We start from the raw sequence: 15,775 nt of genomic DNA on the forward strand, positions 1-15,775 counted from the left end.
GAGCCCAGTATCTATTCCCAATGTACAGCTTTTACCATGCATGTGGCTCGATCACTTTGTCTACCTAGAAATAATAATTTTGTCAATTTGAAATTACTTCAGTTCTCTTGTTATTTCTTGTTATAAAGTTAAACTGTTAATTTGAATGAAAATAAAACAGTTAATTTGAAAGATGAGTTACTTAAAAAGATAAATGAGTTAATTTGAAAGAACGTGGACTACTTTTACTGACCCTGTCTAGGTACTAATACTGCACTTGGCCTGTGTATTCTCATCTAGAGTCACAGCCACTTGACTCGATGGGAATCTATTCTGTTTTGTTGGAATAGAGAGCTAAAATAAGGTCATCTACTAAACTCAAATGCAGTAGTGCAGTTTCCTGTGGTTTGATCTCTTCTATTTTTGTTCACTGCACGGTTTTCACTTAACTTCACAGATATGTCCCCATTTTTTCCTGTTCAGTATAAAATTTTCTTGCTTTGTTGCCTGTACGTCTTGGCCAAAACACCCCAGTGTGAAGTTTTTCATAGCAGTTCAACTAAATTTCCCACTGACCCCTTTCTTTTTCCTGTCTGCCTTTCCTGATAAGTTTCTCTTCTTAGTGTTTATCACTAACAATATATTTATTTGCTCTTTCTTTTACCATAAGAGATAGAGATCTAAGTTTGTATCCCCAGAGTCTAGAAAAGTGCCTCCCACTGAGTAAAGTACTGTTTGTTGAGTAAATAAACCAGTTCTTTTCTATTATGCAAAATCTTCTACCTAAAAATACTTTTTCTTACAAAATGTTACAGGGTTTTCCACCTCATTTTGAAGATGGCTTTACTTTGATTCTTGCAGAACGCATGGAATTTATATGAGATAAAAAATTTATTTTTATTTAATCACTGTGAATTATATAGTTACAAAGTTATTCATGATTGAGTTTTAGGTATGCAGTGTTCAAACACTAATCCCTTCACAAGTGGCCAGTTTCCCAGCACCAGTGTCCCCAGTAAAAATCTCTTCTTTCCATTCCTGTATTAAGAAGTGTGCGTCATTCCATTGGTGGTCTGAGAAGTATGGATGACTGGTGGCACTGGAGTCTGACCACACTGCTGGATGGCCTGTACCAAGAAAACTCCTCTGCAGTTCACACACCAGGCCCTAGGGTGAGTTTCCATAGCCTTTCACTATTGAGCCATCATCCAAAACCATATAAAATGATTAGAAATACTATTTGGGGTTTTGGGGAGAGGGGGTATTTAGGCCATGTCCATCAATGCTCAGGGATTACTCCAGGCTCTGCACTCAAAGATCACTCAAAGTGGTATCATTCATACGTGGTGCCAGGGATCAAAACTGGATTGACCACATGCAAGGCCTACCTAATTTTGAGTCCCCAGAAATAATATTGGACTTACAACTCTGTACTGTCATTCTCAAAAATTAGTGTTGATCTTAAGTCAGGAACTCTGACTAGTAAGTATTCAGAGCTCCGTATCTTTCTTTGACAATTGCACTCTAACTCCATCCCTCGCGACTAGGTAAGTGACACAGCTCCTTCATACCAGAATACTGATGGGCACAGGGGTTGGGGTGGGGGAGTTCTTAGGAGATCCTGGGCAAATGAAGTTTGAAGACTCACCATACAGAACTTTGTGATTAAGGACACAGGGGTATTTCAGAACAAGAAGAAAAATCACATGGCCATGCAAAATGAGGAATTGAGGCAGATTTCAGAAAGTGGTGAGGTTGTCCTAGTTCTAAAGTTTCCAGCAAACCTATATTTTGTATGACAACCCTATTTTTTTGCCTGTGTCTCCTTTTATAACTTTTGAAAAAAGTCTTGATGACTTTCTCATTACTCAACTGTTTATTTCAGAATTCTATTTTTAATTATTTATAGTTGAATTATACTGGAGGAATTTTAGGAAATGATAAAAGAGGGTCATTCTGATTTGGTACAAGCTCTGCAAACAAGATTTTCATTTCAGTTCATTTCTAGTACAAGAAACAGTCTTTCTGTAGATGTTAGTTATCTTTAGATATGTTAAAGGGAAAGTCAACTTTTAAGTTGGAAACTAAAGTTACCAGAGCATGTCCATTAGTGCTGCTGCAAGATGGGATCTGAATTGACAGTATATCTAGTATATTTAGCCATATTGTTATAACCGGGTTCTGGGTTTCCCGTACGCAGAGAGACCAGTTCCAGAAGTGAGAACGCAAAAGCAAAGGAACCTTTATTGCTAGCTCGAGCTAGGGTCCAAGACTCATCCAATGCAATGGAGTCTCGACAAGGACCCTGACCCAAGTTCCAGGGAACATTATATGGCATATGGTTACATAAGCAACGTTGGCAGTTTTCCCAAGAATTGCGACAAAGCAGTCACAAATCTGTGCGCTTATTGGTCATGGCCACCTGCTGTGCCCAGAGATATCCTACTTATCATTGGATGGCTAGAGGCGTGTAGGGCATTTCCAGCTTTGGTCAAGGACAGTCTCAGGGAATTCTTTTTGGGGAAAAGGAAACTTAGGCCTACTCCTTGTTTTGCTGAAGTGCAGTCTGTCATGGCGCATGTGAGGTTCTTTTTCAGCCTCACAATATTTCTTTCCTTTTTCCTTCTAGCCCATGGCTCTGGGAGGAAAGTGTTACCTAATAGGCACTTTGGTCATCAAACAGATGAAAGTACCCCCTGGTAGTCTATGCAAGGTAAGACATGTTCTCTGTTATTTAACTTCTAAAAATACATTGAACTAGAAAAATATAGGAGATGTTTAGGCAGAAAAAAAAACCCCACAGCCATATGACTCATTTGGGCAAATTGAAAGCATTATGGCTGTGACGTAAAATTAAGCATTTGAACGTATTAAAGGGGAAGTAAAATATGACTTCTAATTTAGGAGGGTAGTTATAGGAGTCAAAATTTCACAAACACTACTTCCACCTTCATTTAAAACTAGGAAGCTCTGCAAAACAAAATATGTATCCTGTATTGTGCTAAAGACTTTATATGAATTATTTTATTCTAGGATTGGGAGATCTGTGATCTTGGCCTCCTTCCTTCATCTCTTTGAAACTCCCAAGTCTCTTTTTGGACCCTTGGAATTCTACTGCATTTGTTCAGTTCTCTGTTTAGCCTTCCAGAAATCTGATATTCTATGCAGAAACAGGATGTTTCTATCTTACACTTTTGAAATTAAAATATTATCATTGAAATTTGTTCATATTTGCTTCCTGAGGAGGTTATAAGAAGGTGGGCACTTACCTGTGTCACCATGGACATCCACTGTCTGTGTCGTCCAGATTAGTGAATGTAACAGGCTAGACTTTCCTTCTATTATGGGGCATTTTTCCTTCCATTTCAAGCTGAATACTGGTACATGAGGAGAAGGGCTGGTTGTGGGGGGAAAGGAGTTGTGTTTCAGTATAGTCTATATGCCCACGTGCAGCCAGACTCAGAGATTCCAACTTGATATGTGCATCCATCTGACGCTCATCCACTTGGGGTTTATTTGACAGCTTTCCAGTTCATTTCCAATGCCTCTCCAAGATTCTTTCCCCACACTTAATCCCAGAATCAGAGACCCTGTGATTCTCTCCATGATTGACCAAGAGATCCAGAATGTAGCTGGGAGCTACAGGGATGACTGCGAGTTCAATCTGGGCAGCACAAGGTAGTTTGATTTACTATATCAGTTCCTTACTGTAGAATGAGGCTGACTGAATATAAGTGCCTGTTCTCCCTTGGTGAGAGCAAGGCTTAGCATGAGTGTTGTAGCAAAAATAAAATACAAATTGAGGCCTTCACTCTCTAAGTGCTTGAGAAAAGGACAAGCTCAACATTCCTTCTAGAATTTACAAGTAGGTCTGGAAGTCATAGAACCTAATGGATATTTGTTATGTGCTGTCTTTGTGCTAAGTGTTCACATGTCTTCTATAAATAAGGTCAGCACCACTTATGTTCTGCCAAGGCTTACACAATCAGATTCTACTGGTCCTTCCTACTGGGAGCTCAATTTTCATCACACATCCCTGGGATTATGCTAATATATAATAGTAATACTGATGGTCTGAAGCTTACAGGAAGCACTGTGGCAGATCCAATAATTTATAACTTTGAGTAATGCAGACAGAAATATATAAAGAAGAAATCATTTAGTAATTGTGGGACACATAATGAAAAAAATCCAAGGAGGTAAAAAGAAATATCAATATTCTACTTTCTTTTTTATTTTTTTAATTTTCATAAAATTGTTCACATTAATGTATTACATTCAGTATTTCGACACCAGTCCCACCACCATCACATCTTCCCATCACCAATATTTTTAATTTCCCACCACCACTCAAACCTGCCAAATAGGCAGTTGCTAGATAATCTATTTGTGTTGCCCACTACAAATAACATAGGATGAGCGGCTGTGCACTCCTAGAAATCTAAAATTTCAGATAATTGGGTCAGAAGAAACCTCTGCAGTGAGATGCTCAGTTCCAAGATTCTCTTGTGTGCTCTAGATCATGAACATTAATGAGCTTAAGTAGTCGCCAGAAGCAGCTCATGGGCATGACATCCAGGGCCCCATGGGGGCAGGGATATGGGAAGGACAGGCCCATCCCCTATCCTATGAGGCCTCGAGTTTGCTGTCCCTAACCCCAAGCACTTGGGTTTTTCACTGGGTTCTGAAAGATGGTGGACACCAGAATTCCTAGGGGCCAGGTGGAGGGACAATACCTGCTCCCATCTGAGGCACGGTGGTGAAATCGGCCTGGCTCAAAATCCAGAGGCATCTTTGCAGTGAGCTGCTCAGTTTCAAGATTCTTTTGTCAATACTCTACTTTCTAAGGAGAGGTGATTTTATCTCCCTAGACACCTCTCCCCTTTAGAGGATATATACTTTCCTAGTGAGTCCACAGGCAGGGACTAGAGGACAATAAACTTTTTAATGAGTAGACACACCATAGGGGTGATCTACACCCTTGTCGACCCAAGAGCTATATCAGATGCCCTGGGGCATTGATAGATATGAGCTCCTACTGCCCCCTGACACGTTCTGCTCTACAGGACTGCCACTCAAGAGACCCTGCTGGACCTCAGGGCCAGAAAATGGACTGACCATGGAACCAGGGCTGTGTCCATATATTTCTCCCTCTATAACCCACCATCTCAACTCTTTTCAAGTGTATCATTGACTGCAGAGGTTCTTCCGACTGGGAGACTCACCCTCTCTGCTCTGGTGGAGTCTTTCACCATCTTCCATAGCAACTCATCCCTGCAGTCCTACAGAACGCTTCTCGAGGTGAGTTTATCAGTTTATACTCACACAGTTCTGGAGGTTAAAATTTTGAGATCAACATGATGGTATGCTCATATTTTGACAAAGACTCTCTTCTTGGATTAAGATAGCTACCAGCTCTCTGCATCTCTGGACACTGTTTCATCTTGTATAGGCACCTAACTTACAAGCTCACTTCACCTGCACTATTTTCTTAGAGGCCCCAGCTTCAATATGGGTAACTGCTTACATATATGATATGGGGGCAAGTGTACAAGCTTAGAACCATGAGACATGTCATGGAAATCACTCAAGGTAATTATGAACTTTATAAACACTATAAATTTGGGAAACTTACTAATTTGACCTATATTTTCATTTTATGCTGTGAAAAGACTGTAGATTGGGTATGCCTTGTCTCAGGGTATTGCAGAGTCTAGATGTTGTGAAATTTAGAAGGTATATAGTGAACTCTAGACCTCAAGGATAGTTGAGTGATTGTTTTCTGTTTGGGTCTGTGACAAAGCCCAAATAGTGTGGGTAGAAGGAGAAAGGCCATGTATCAGGCCTGTCCGACATAATATTTTAGATTTCAAATGTAGGGACTACAATACTCAGCTATTAGGTAGATAATATTCTGGGAACTATTTTTGGAAATTTGCAGATAAGCAGCGAAAATTCATAATGAATAAAATAACAAACTTTTAAACAAAGGCAGAGTCATTGGTACCGATATTTTCTTTTGTCACAGGTTCCTGTATGACTGGCATAGCACTGCTAGTTCATAAATTCCGATAAACCGCAAATTTGAACTTTGCCCTTATTTTAGCTGTAGGTAGTATAGTGTAGTAAAGTGCAATGGACCTTAAAAAAGGCAGACGAAATGCCAAAGCCCTTGCTGGTGTGTTTGTGATTCTCATAAATTGATGTCTAAATCAGAGTTTCTTCATAGGCCCCAGAACACTTTTACTAGATGGATTTTAGGTACAGGAGGGATGGTTGCATTCAAATGGCTCACAGGAAGTTTGTGTTAACCCTACAGTCTTCATAGCAAGATTGGGATTCACAGAATGCTCTTTCACTTATCTCATTCTGTGAAATATCTCATATTCTGTAAGGCAGTTTTAGTATCTTTGTTCTATTCTTGGGGATATTATTCTGATAAAATATCCCTTCTCCCTAGAGCAAAGAATAAGACCCAAGTCTTTTTTTGGTTTGTTTGGACTTTTTTAGTTTACTTAAAAGTGTTAGCTGAAAGGACCAAAAATGATAACCTCTCAGTGTTTGTATTGCAAACCATAATGCACAAAAGTAGAGAGAGAGTATGGGGAATACTGTCTGCCATGGAGGCAGGGGGAGAGTGGGAAAGGGGGGTTATACCAGGGATATTGGTGGTGGGGAATGTGCACTAGTGGAGGGAGGGTGTTTGATCATTGTGTGACTGTAACTCAAACATGAAAACTTGTAACTGTCTCACGGTGATTCAATAAAATAAAAAAAAAAGAATAAATAAGCATATTATTGTGCACCCGTGATGTATTCGATATGCCAAACACAGTAACAATTGTTACAATGGAGATGTTACTGGGGCCGCTCAAGCAAATCAATGAACAATGGGAGAACAGTGACAGTGACAGGTTATTGTGCATAAAAAATGGTGTTCGCTGGAGGAACCTAGAGGCTCATTTGAGGCCAACTGCTTCCAAACAGTTTAGTTTCTATTCCTTCATGTCTCTCTGTTCTGAATGAAGGAAGAAAGGAAGGAAGGAAATGGGTTATGTCAATGAAACGGTTATGTCAGTGGTGAGATAACCATAAGCAGGATTTTATAAAGAGTCTAGTCAGGAATTTAAAGATTTTAATTTTTAAATTTTTATCTAGCTAAGGAAATAGGCTGTATAGTTGACAAACATATAAAAACTAATCTTTTCAGCAGTATTAAAGAAAGACTGGAGAGGTCTATCCTGAAGCTTAGAAGATGTGTAGGCATCTGTGCCACAATCATACTCTCTGAGACCCCCGGTGGGCCTGTTTACATCTCTAATGACCAGCATAATGGGATTACAGGAGTGACTGATGAGTGAAGAGCTGTCAAACAGCCCCCCACCACACACACACACACACACACACACACACACACACACACACACTTACCTTATCCTAGAAGAGGATGCTTCACAACTCTGCAGAATAAGAAAGAGTAGAGAACCACATTTGATGGGATTTAGAATAGAAGGCAACCAATCTTAGGGGAAAACATATTTTTACATAAATATATATATATATATATATACACATACACAACACATAAGCACACAAGGCTCAACCTTTAACAGCATGTTAGTAATCTCTTATAGAAGGGCTTAATGGCTCCTAGGTGAAATACAACAATCTTTACACAATTTCCTCTAAGAAACCTTTTTTGGATCTTTTTCAGTGAGTTATTCATAACAACAATACAAAATATTTCAGTTCTGCTTTGGGGCAGAGATTGGGGTTCGGGATGGAAAACTTTGCAATATGGTGGTGGGAAAGTGTAATGGTGGTGGGATTGGTGTTCTTATGTTAAATGTAATCAAATATTGTGAACTACTTTATAAAAATAAATTTAAAAAATTAAAATATATATTTACTTTAAATATGTTTAAAATGTGCTCCTGGGCTTGCTTTCTTAAGCCCTTGCCCTTCCTGAATATGTATCTTTTCTTGTTTGCTTTTTATATTCATTATTTAAAATAAATTATTAATTAATGTGAAAAAAAAAAAGAAAGTAGTTTGCCTTGTATCTATTGACAAGGTGTTTGCAGGGGAGCCAAACAGAAGTGTCGACCTTAAGAAAACAATTTATCCGAATCAGAGAGACAGTATGGTAAGTAAGGCACTTGCCTTACATATGACTGCCTTGGCTGTGACCATGGGCTTGAATCCCCAGTACCGTACATATATAGTCCCCTGAGCACTGCCAGGGTTGATGCCTAAATGGCCCTCAAGCACCATCAACTGTGACTCAAAAAAGAAAAAGAAAAAATGCTATAGCACAGCAGGTAGGGCGTTCGCCTTACAAGCGGCCAACGTGGCCAACCCGAGTTCGATTCCTCCGCCCCTCTCCGAGAGCCCGGCAAGCTACCGAGAGTATTCGATATGCCAGACACAGTAACAACAAAGTCTCCAAATGGAGACGTTACTGGGCCCGCTCGAGCAAATCGATGATCAACGGGAGGCCTTTACCTTTACCTTTATATAAATAAAAGTATAAAAATATATACATATAAGTATGTATATATCAGTATTTTTGTTTACTTGTTTTTTTTTTTTGACATTCCTTTCATCAGCTGCTTCTCCTGGTACTCAGCTTGATTCAACTCTGCATTGAACTTTATGACATGATTGAGAAAGGTGTCTACAGCTATTGGCAAAAACCAAGGAACTGGCTGGAGGTAGCTTCTCATGTCATTTTCTTTATGAAAAATAAAAGTGCTTGTCTAAAAACAAAAGAAAGAACTTCTGTGGGCTATTGATGCTGTACTATTTCTAACCTTATTTTTAACTTTATTGCTATTTTATCCCAATGACACTTGAATGGCAAACTAGCACTTAAGGTCATATGTCCTGGTAGTGCTTTTTGTAAATAATTTTCACTCCAAGTTGATCCCCTACTCATGCGTCTATCTTATGGCCCTCTCTCCTTCACCCTGTAGTTATTTGTGGTTGGGGCCAGCCTTGTCTACCATATAACCTCAAGCCACTGCCTTACTCTCACTGGAGAAGTGATGGACCAGTTACACAAAGGACTTTTTCAAGGATTTGTGGACCTTAGTCATATGGCTTCATGCAATCAGGTATGGCAGGAAATTCTGGAAAGCATGAAAGGTCTAGAAATTGTGATTGTATCCGAAAGATAAGTTCATATGTACTCTAGAAAGTTTAAAATGAGAATTTCCAAATTTTCAGTGATAGATGAATAGATTAAAAATTTTGTAGCATAGTCAAAAGAGGGACTGATATAGAATGACTGATTCACTTGTGGTATACAAAAATATATAGTAGAAGACTAAAAGCCATGGCCAGGGAAAGCAGGAGCTAGGAGGACTGGTCAATGATTGGAATCCACCACAAGTATGTATGGCAGGCAGAGAGTAGATAAGATGTGTGAAAATAATAGCTGGGAGTAATCACGCTGGACAAGATCTCAATGTCAAAAATAGGTAAAGAGATATTCTTGATAACCTTTCAGTATCAATATTGCAAAACACAGGCCCAAAAGGAGAGTAAAAAAGAGAGACACAGAGACAGAAACAGAAGAAAAGTCCCTGCCATTGAGGCAGGTAGGGATTGGAGGGTGATGGAAACCTGGGGACACTGGTGCTGGGAAATGTACACTGGTGGAGGGAGGGGTGTTGGGATACTGTATGACTGAAATCAAATCATGAACAGCTTTGTGTCTATTTCAGAGAGATTCAATAAAAAATTCACTGTCACTGTCACTGTCCTCCTGTTGTTCATCAATTTGCTCAAGTAGGCCCAGTAACGTCTCCATTTTGAGACTTGTTGTTACTATGTTTTGCGGGTGAGATACTCTCGGTAGCTTGCCAGGCTCTCTGAGAGGGGCGGAGGAATCGAACCCAGCTCAGCCAGGCTGGCTGCACACAAGGCAAACTCCCTACTGCTTAACAAATAAAAATAAATATTGTGGCATAAATGTACAGTGGAATATTTCTTATTGCAACCATAAGAAAAGATGAAACCACTGCAGTTCCCTGAAACTTGGATAGAGCAAGAGGAAGTTTTCCTTAGCATCATGTTTAAGGAAAATAAGCCAGAAGGAGAATAATACTGAACATTCTCACTCATCTGTGGTATGTGGAAAAATAAAACAAGGAAACAGAATCAAATGATAACTAACTCTTGGCCTTAGATTAGTGAGAATACTAAGCAAAGCATGAAGTAAGTAGGTGAAATGATGAGGTGAACTGGAAGAAACATAAGAACATTAATAGAGTCCTGGGAGCTTTGGTCAGGGTGGAGAGGAGTGTAACTGTGAACATAATAGACAGGGGCCAGAGTAATATTACAGTGGGTAAAGCACTTGCCTTGTTCATGGCAGACCCAGGTTCAATTCCCAGCACCCCATATGGTCCCCCAAGTCTACCATGTTTAACCCCTGCATGCAAAGCAAGGAGTAAGCTCTGATCATCACTGGGTGTGGCCCAAAAATAAAATAATAACAAACATATACACTACTGTAAACATGTGAAATAGAGAGAGGGGGATGTAGGGAGGGAGAGAGAGAAAGAATATGGCTTACTCAGAAAGTCCTTGAAATATATCAGAAGATAGAATCTTTTCAGGGAACAGAGTGAGTTTTCATAGCTACTTCAGTATCAGATCTAGATATCTTGTCAATATATATCAGTTCATGGGGTCAGTAATAAGAACCAACAACTTGTGCCCAGGATACAGATCTCCAAAGAAGTTCTATCAGTTACATCCTTGAGCCTTGTTCAGATACAATATATCACCTTGTAAGAACAAGCAACACCGCAAAGCTGTGTCTCTTTTTCTATATGTGCAAAGTCCACTGGAAGAAATTGATAGCTTCTATTTTTACAATTAACAAGATAATGCACATATTTTATCACTAAAAAAACCAAATATGTTTCATAGTAAAAAACTATTGTCTGAAATTGTGGATGATGATGGTATGGACAGTAAGGACTTGGAATATTAGAACGCTTGTTGCAACCTGGAGTCCATGTAAAATTTGTGTAGTAGAACTCAAGATCATTGAGCTCCCTAATGACCATAAATGGCCATTACATGATATGAGGTACCAGGTTCTAAGATTGCATTAGGGAAGGACTTTCACTGACTTGCTTAGATACCACCTTTTAGTTTCTTTTTTCCCAGATGCATACTGTATTGTTTTTCTTGTCTTCTCCATAAATTCTCTACAAAGAACTTTCAGGTTCAGGAAAGGGCAGGCCTTCTTGCCATTCAGCTCCATCTCCCCCAACTGGTTCTTACATAGTAAAAAGCTCTTGAGAGGGTGTCCCCGTGAGTGGGTTTCATTCTGTGCAAAGGGCACATATGGTGGGACCCAGGAAGAGCTTGACATCCTGTTGGGAGTAGAGCTGACTTTTCTTTACCTTCAGCCTTCAACGTAGCCCCCTCCCTTACCCGACTTCTCTCTAAACTTTTTCATCAAGAGAAGTGATTAGGGCACTAGGCCCTGACAATGCATCCTAGTTTATCAATAGCTAGTTCCAATTCAGTTTCATTATAGACATTTGACATTTCTGTCTCTCATAAATTCATGGTCTGTAGAACTTGATCACATTCGATAAATGCCTGTTGCGTGTTCTCCTCCTGTGACTGAAGATTTTTTTGTTTCTCCATAGTTGGCACAAAATACTAAACTATGTTTTTCTGTCTCAGAGAGCAAGATGGCTCCAAGGAATCGTTTCCTTTCTCCTGATACTGAAATTCCTTTGTTTACTTGGCATTCGAGAGACAACGGCATTCATGCGCCTCTCACTCTCCTTTGTCGTTGCACCAGGGGTAAGATCTCTCTGTCATTGAGTTACCTGCAATTAGCAGTTGTGATCAGTGCATTCTCTTCAATTAGCTCCTTCTTAAGGGAAAAACAAACCTCTTTCCAGGTCTGCCCCTTTAGTAATTACAGTCTTCTAACCAATTATGGGGTGGTTTCCCATGACATATCAGTTATATGACAAGCTGTGGTTATGACATTAACTGAGACTTATTAAACACTTGCTTTGTACTATGCTTTCCTATGGTGTACTATTGTTGTTCCAAATAAAGATTCATCTGCAAAGCCTTTCTTAAATGTTAGGAATGGCATTTGGTATATAAAAATTAAGTGGTATTTAGAAAATAAGTATGTCCTGAATGTTAGTTGGGGCATTAAATAATAACCTCACTTAATAATCACAAGCAAGTTGTGGTTAGGCTTGATTCTTTTTCAGAGGAAGTAACAGAAGGCTGGTGAGAAGTAATTAGGCTTGCCTTAGGTCATAATCCTTGAGCACTTAGATTCCACACTGCATCACAAAGAAGTCTCCTGGCCCCCATTTTACTGTGCCAAATAATGGGCCTATAATACTTCCCAATAAATACATAAGAACTTAGAGCTATTTACTCCCCAAGTGGAATTACCCATTATCTCTGAAAATCAAGGAAAAAAAGTCAGGAGAAAGAATACAGAAATAAGCAAATAAACGTAGGTTCTCAAAGCCTGATTCCAGTTTAGGGACCCAAGTCTTAGCGGGCTGCCTTGCAGTCTGTTCAAATTGGGTGAAGCTTAGGGCCCAAGTCCTACAAAGTGGGGCTGGAGCAATAGAAAAATAGGTAGGGCATTTGCCTTGCACACGACTGACCTGGGTATGATTCCCAGCATCCCATATGGTCCCCTGAGCACTACGAGGAGTAATTCCTGAGTACAGAGCCAGGAGTAACCCCTGTGCATCACTGGGTGTAACCCAAAAAGCAAAATAACAATACAAAAACCAAATCCTACAAAGTCCCTGAAATGTATGTGATTCTGACCAGGTCCTAAAGGGTAAGGTCCTAAATTGTCCTCCAGCTCAGTGCTCTATTATGCCCCAGTTCCACTTTAACTGACTGTCATCAGGGTTAGAAAAGGGTCCCTCCATAAACCTTATTAAGAGGATCTGGTTTTGTGTCTCAGACTTGTATAGACATGGTAAATGAGCTCAGATCCAACACACAACTGACTTTACACTCAAAAATAGACCAGCCAACGGAAACAGAAAAACTACAAGTAAGAAATCAGAAGTCGAGTCCCAGAGGCACTGTTATGGCCCCACCGTTGCAGTCATGGACCATTTACTGTTGGATAAAATTGGGTTGCCCTTGCTCCTCCCACAGGGAGCTTAGATTTATTGAGTTACTTTCACAGCACTGCAGCTGAGGCACACCCAATTCCATCAAGCACTAACACTAACTAATTGTATTTATTTTTTATTTATGTCACTTGCATGACTTAGCAATCATGATTTTTGTTTAGACATAGGAGGACAGTTCATGCTATGTTTTGTAACATGGAAGTTAATTGACTCCAAAATAATATTTACTCCTGGGCATCCATATAGTTGTCCTTAGTTCCCAGTTCTCCAAATGCAGGGTCCCAACAAAGGGACTGGTTGGCCCCAGGGCAAGCTGAAGCTACCCTGGCATTGAAAGGGAACAATCCGAGTGTCATAAGTATAAGAAATGATCATGGAACAAACTCTATCATGACCCAAAAAGAAATAACTGAATAAAGATCCTGCTAGGGTTATGAAAGACTAACCTGGCCTGAGAACTGAAGTCTGAGATATCCCTAGGAAAAGCCAAATTTTAAGCTTAATATATCTCTGTGTTCATACAAAATGACTAGAAATATTATAAGAAGTAAATTCACTATAATTGTTTAAATGGATTACTAGCTGAGGAAAAGAGAAAGCAATACACCTTAGATGGAATTCCACCCTTGAGCAGATCTCCTACTAATCTGGAGTGCTGAACCCTCAGGTGAGATTTTTGTCCTTGAGTTAATCCCCTAGAACTTCCCCTGAAGGAGTGGCTTTACCTCTGTTTGTTGTTATGACGATGTTCAACCCCACCTATGTGTACCCTCACTCTTCATGTTTTCTATATAACTATTCTGTAAGGGGAAAGAGGGTTATATAACGAAGGAGAGGACTTTGTGGTCTACAAGGAGACTGGGATGATGGAACTATGATGACTGGGACTAGGACCAAAACTACGACTATGATTGCACTCTAAGGGGAGAAATTGGACTAGGCTGGGGAGGAGAAAGAAATAAACTGACTACCAACCAGCCTGGGGCCCTGTTTCTCCATTACTCTGTCCTTCACCCACCCATTGCCATTGTTCAGTCTGGGGAGGCAGCTCTCAGCCACTGAAAGCTTGAATCCCCTGCACATGCCCACATGTTTTTTTTAATCTCATAACTTAATAGACCATAATTTCTATACAAGCCTGAAATGTACTCTGGAATATAGCAATTGTGTGCCTTTATACCTGCTAAATAAGACATTACTACACAAATTAGTGCCTTGAAAAATGCTTTTTCTCTTGCAAAAAAGTAAAATAATAAATTATATCCAAATTAAGTAGAATAAGTTATGAATGAAGAGAAAAGAAATGCAGGGAATCAAGATAGTGCTTTTTTTTAAAGTTCAGGGAGGGTGAAATTCTACTTTCAGGTAAATAATGCTAGGAAAAAATGTGCAATAGAGACCAGAAAAAGCCTCTGTGTAAGTGCAGTGTACTCAGGGAGCTACCTGTGATGACATCCCATCACACTTACCCATGTAGACCTGTAACAGTGGATTAATGATCTGTCCTTCAGGAGAAAACTGTTTTATGATACAAATGTAGATAGAATAGTAAATTTGTATACTGAGTGCTTTTCTGTTTTTATTTGTGGGGAATGCCAGGAATTTAACACAGTTTTGTTTTCATTTTTTGTGATTGCCAGGGATTGAATCCTTTAACATGAAAGGCAGCTATCCTATGGTCACATTGCATTTTCAGCTCTCTTTGTATTCTGAACCCATGACATGAAACAGCCCCTCCTTCCAGTCTGAGCACCCAATCTGTTGCAACAACCAGACAAGACTTCTCCTGAAATAAACTGAAAGATGGCTCTTCCATAGTTTTTAAATGATCTATTTTATTAATTGGCACCAGGTATTTAGCCTACCAGGATGATGAGAAGGTTGCTTGGGGTCTGGATGGGGCTCTGGCAGCTTGCAGTGCAGAGAAAATGATGGAGCCCTGATACCTAAGGAAAAGTAACTTCACAGAGGAAGGCATGTACAAGGATGCTGGGCTGGGCACTGACAAAAAGAAATGAATGGAACAGAGCTGAAGTGGGGACCCCATAAGGGAGAGAGGCCGGAGTATAGCTCAGAGGGGGGACAAACACAATGAACTGGCCCAGGGAGTTCATTTCCTTGGTTTTCTCTTTGTAGCTTGTGTGTGTCCTGATGCTAGCTGCCTACTTCCACCTACATGGATTTCTGCTCTTCACCAAGGCTCTGACTTCTGGAACCTTCTCAGAATCCCTCTATGGTCAGCTGTTTCATTTTCCAGGAAGAAGCCAAAGAGATTCCTTCCTTGGATCCTCCATATATGATCAACATTCCAGGGCTTGGTGCTATGGAAAAGGAGCTCTTTTCATATTAGTGATACCCGTGTGGTTTGGAATGGTATGTGGATGCATCCAGGATGTTGAAAATCAAGGTTTGCAAAGGTTTCTTCTGTAGGCTGGTATGCTCTTTCCTTCAGCTTGTTTCCATGTTGTTGTTATCCTGAGCCCATCCAATCACCCAGCTCTAGACAGATGCTAAGTAGTAGGCTGTGCTCTCTTGCAGCCTAAAACATCTCCACAACACCAAAGACTCCTGGGCCCCTCAGCTTTCAAGGAAGATGGACCTCTCAGCTTTAAGTCACATTCCTTTTTTCCCAA

The 15,775-nt window shown here is 40.0% G+C and overlaps 1 protein-coding gene across 1 annotated transcript in view; it reads left to right on the plus strand.

Moving 5' to 3' along the window:
* Positions 1-15,775, plus strand: part of PKD1L1 (polycystin 1 like 1, transient receptor potential channel interacting) — a 173,806-nt gene that overhangs the window by 147,471 nt on the left and 10,560 nt on the right. Inside the window, exons 44-51 of the mRNA XM_056138434.1 lie at positions 1,031-1,151; positions 2,609-2,692; positions 3,503-3,657; positions 5,046-5,280; positions 8,589-8,693; positions 8,955-9,095; positions 11,692-11,814; positions 15,279-15,515. Of these exons, the coding sequence (XP_055994409.1) occupies positions 1,031-1,151; positions 2,609-2,692; positions 3,503-3,657; positions 5,046-5,280; positions 8,589-8,693; positions 8,955-9,095; positions 11,692-11,814; positions 15,279-15,515 (1,201 nt within the window). The remainder of the gene's footprint in view (positions 1-1,030; positions 1,152-2,608; positions 2,693-3,502; positions 3,658-5,045; positions 5,281-8,588; positions 8,694-8,954; positions 9,096-11,691; positions 11,815-15,278; positions 15,516-15,775) is intronic.

The sequence above is a fragment of the Sorex fumeus genome, unplaced genomic scaffold (assembly GCF_029834395.1).
Source record: "Sorex fumeus unplaced genomic scaffold, SorFum_2.1 ptg000128l, whole genome shotgun sequence".
In the NCBI taxonomy this organism is placed as follows: Eukaryota; Metazoa; Chordata; class Mammalia; order Eulipotyphla; family Soricidae; genus Sorex; species Sorex fumeus.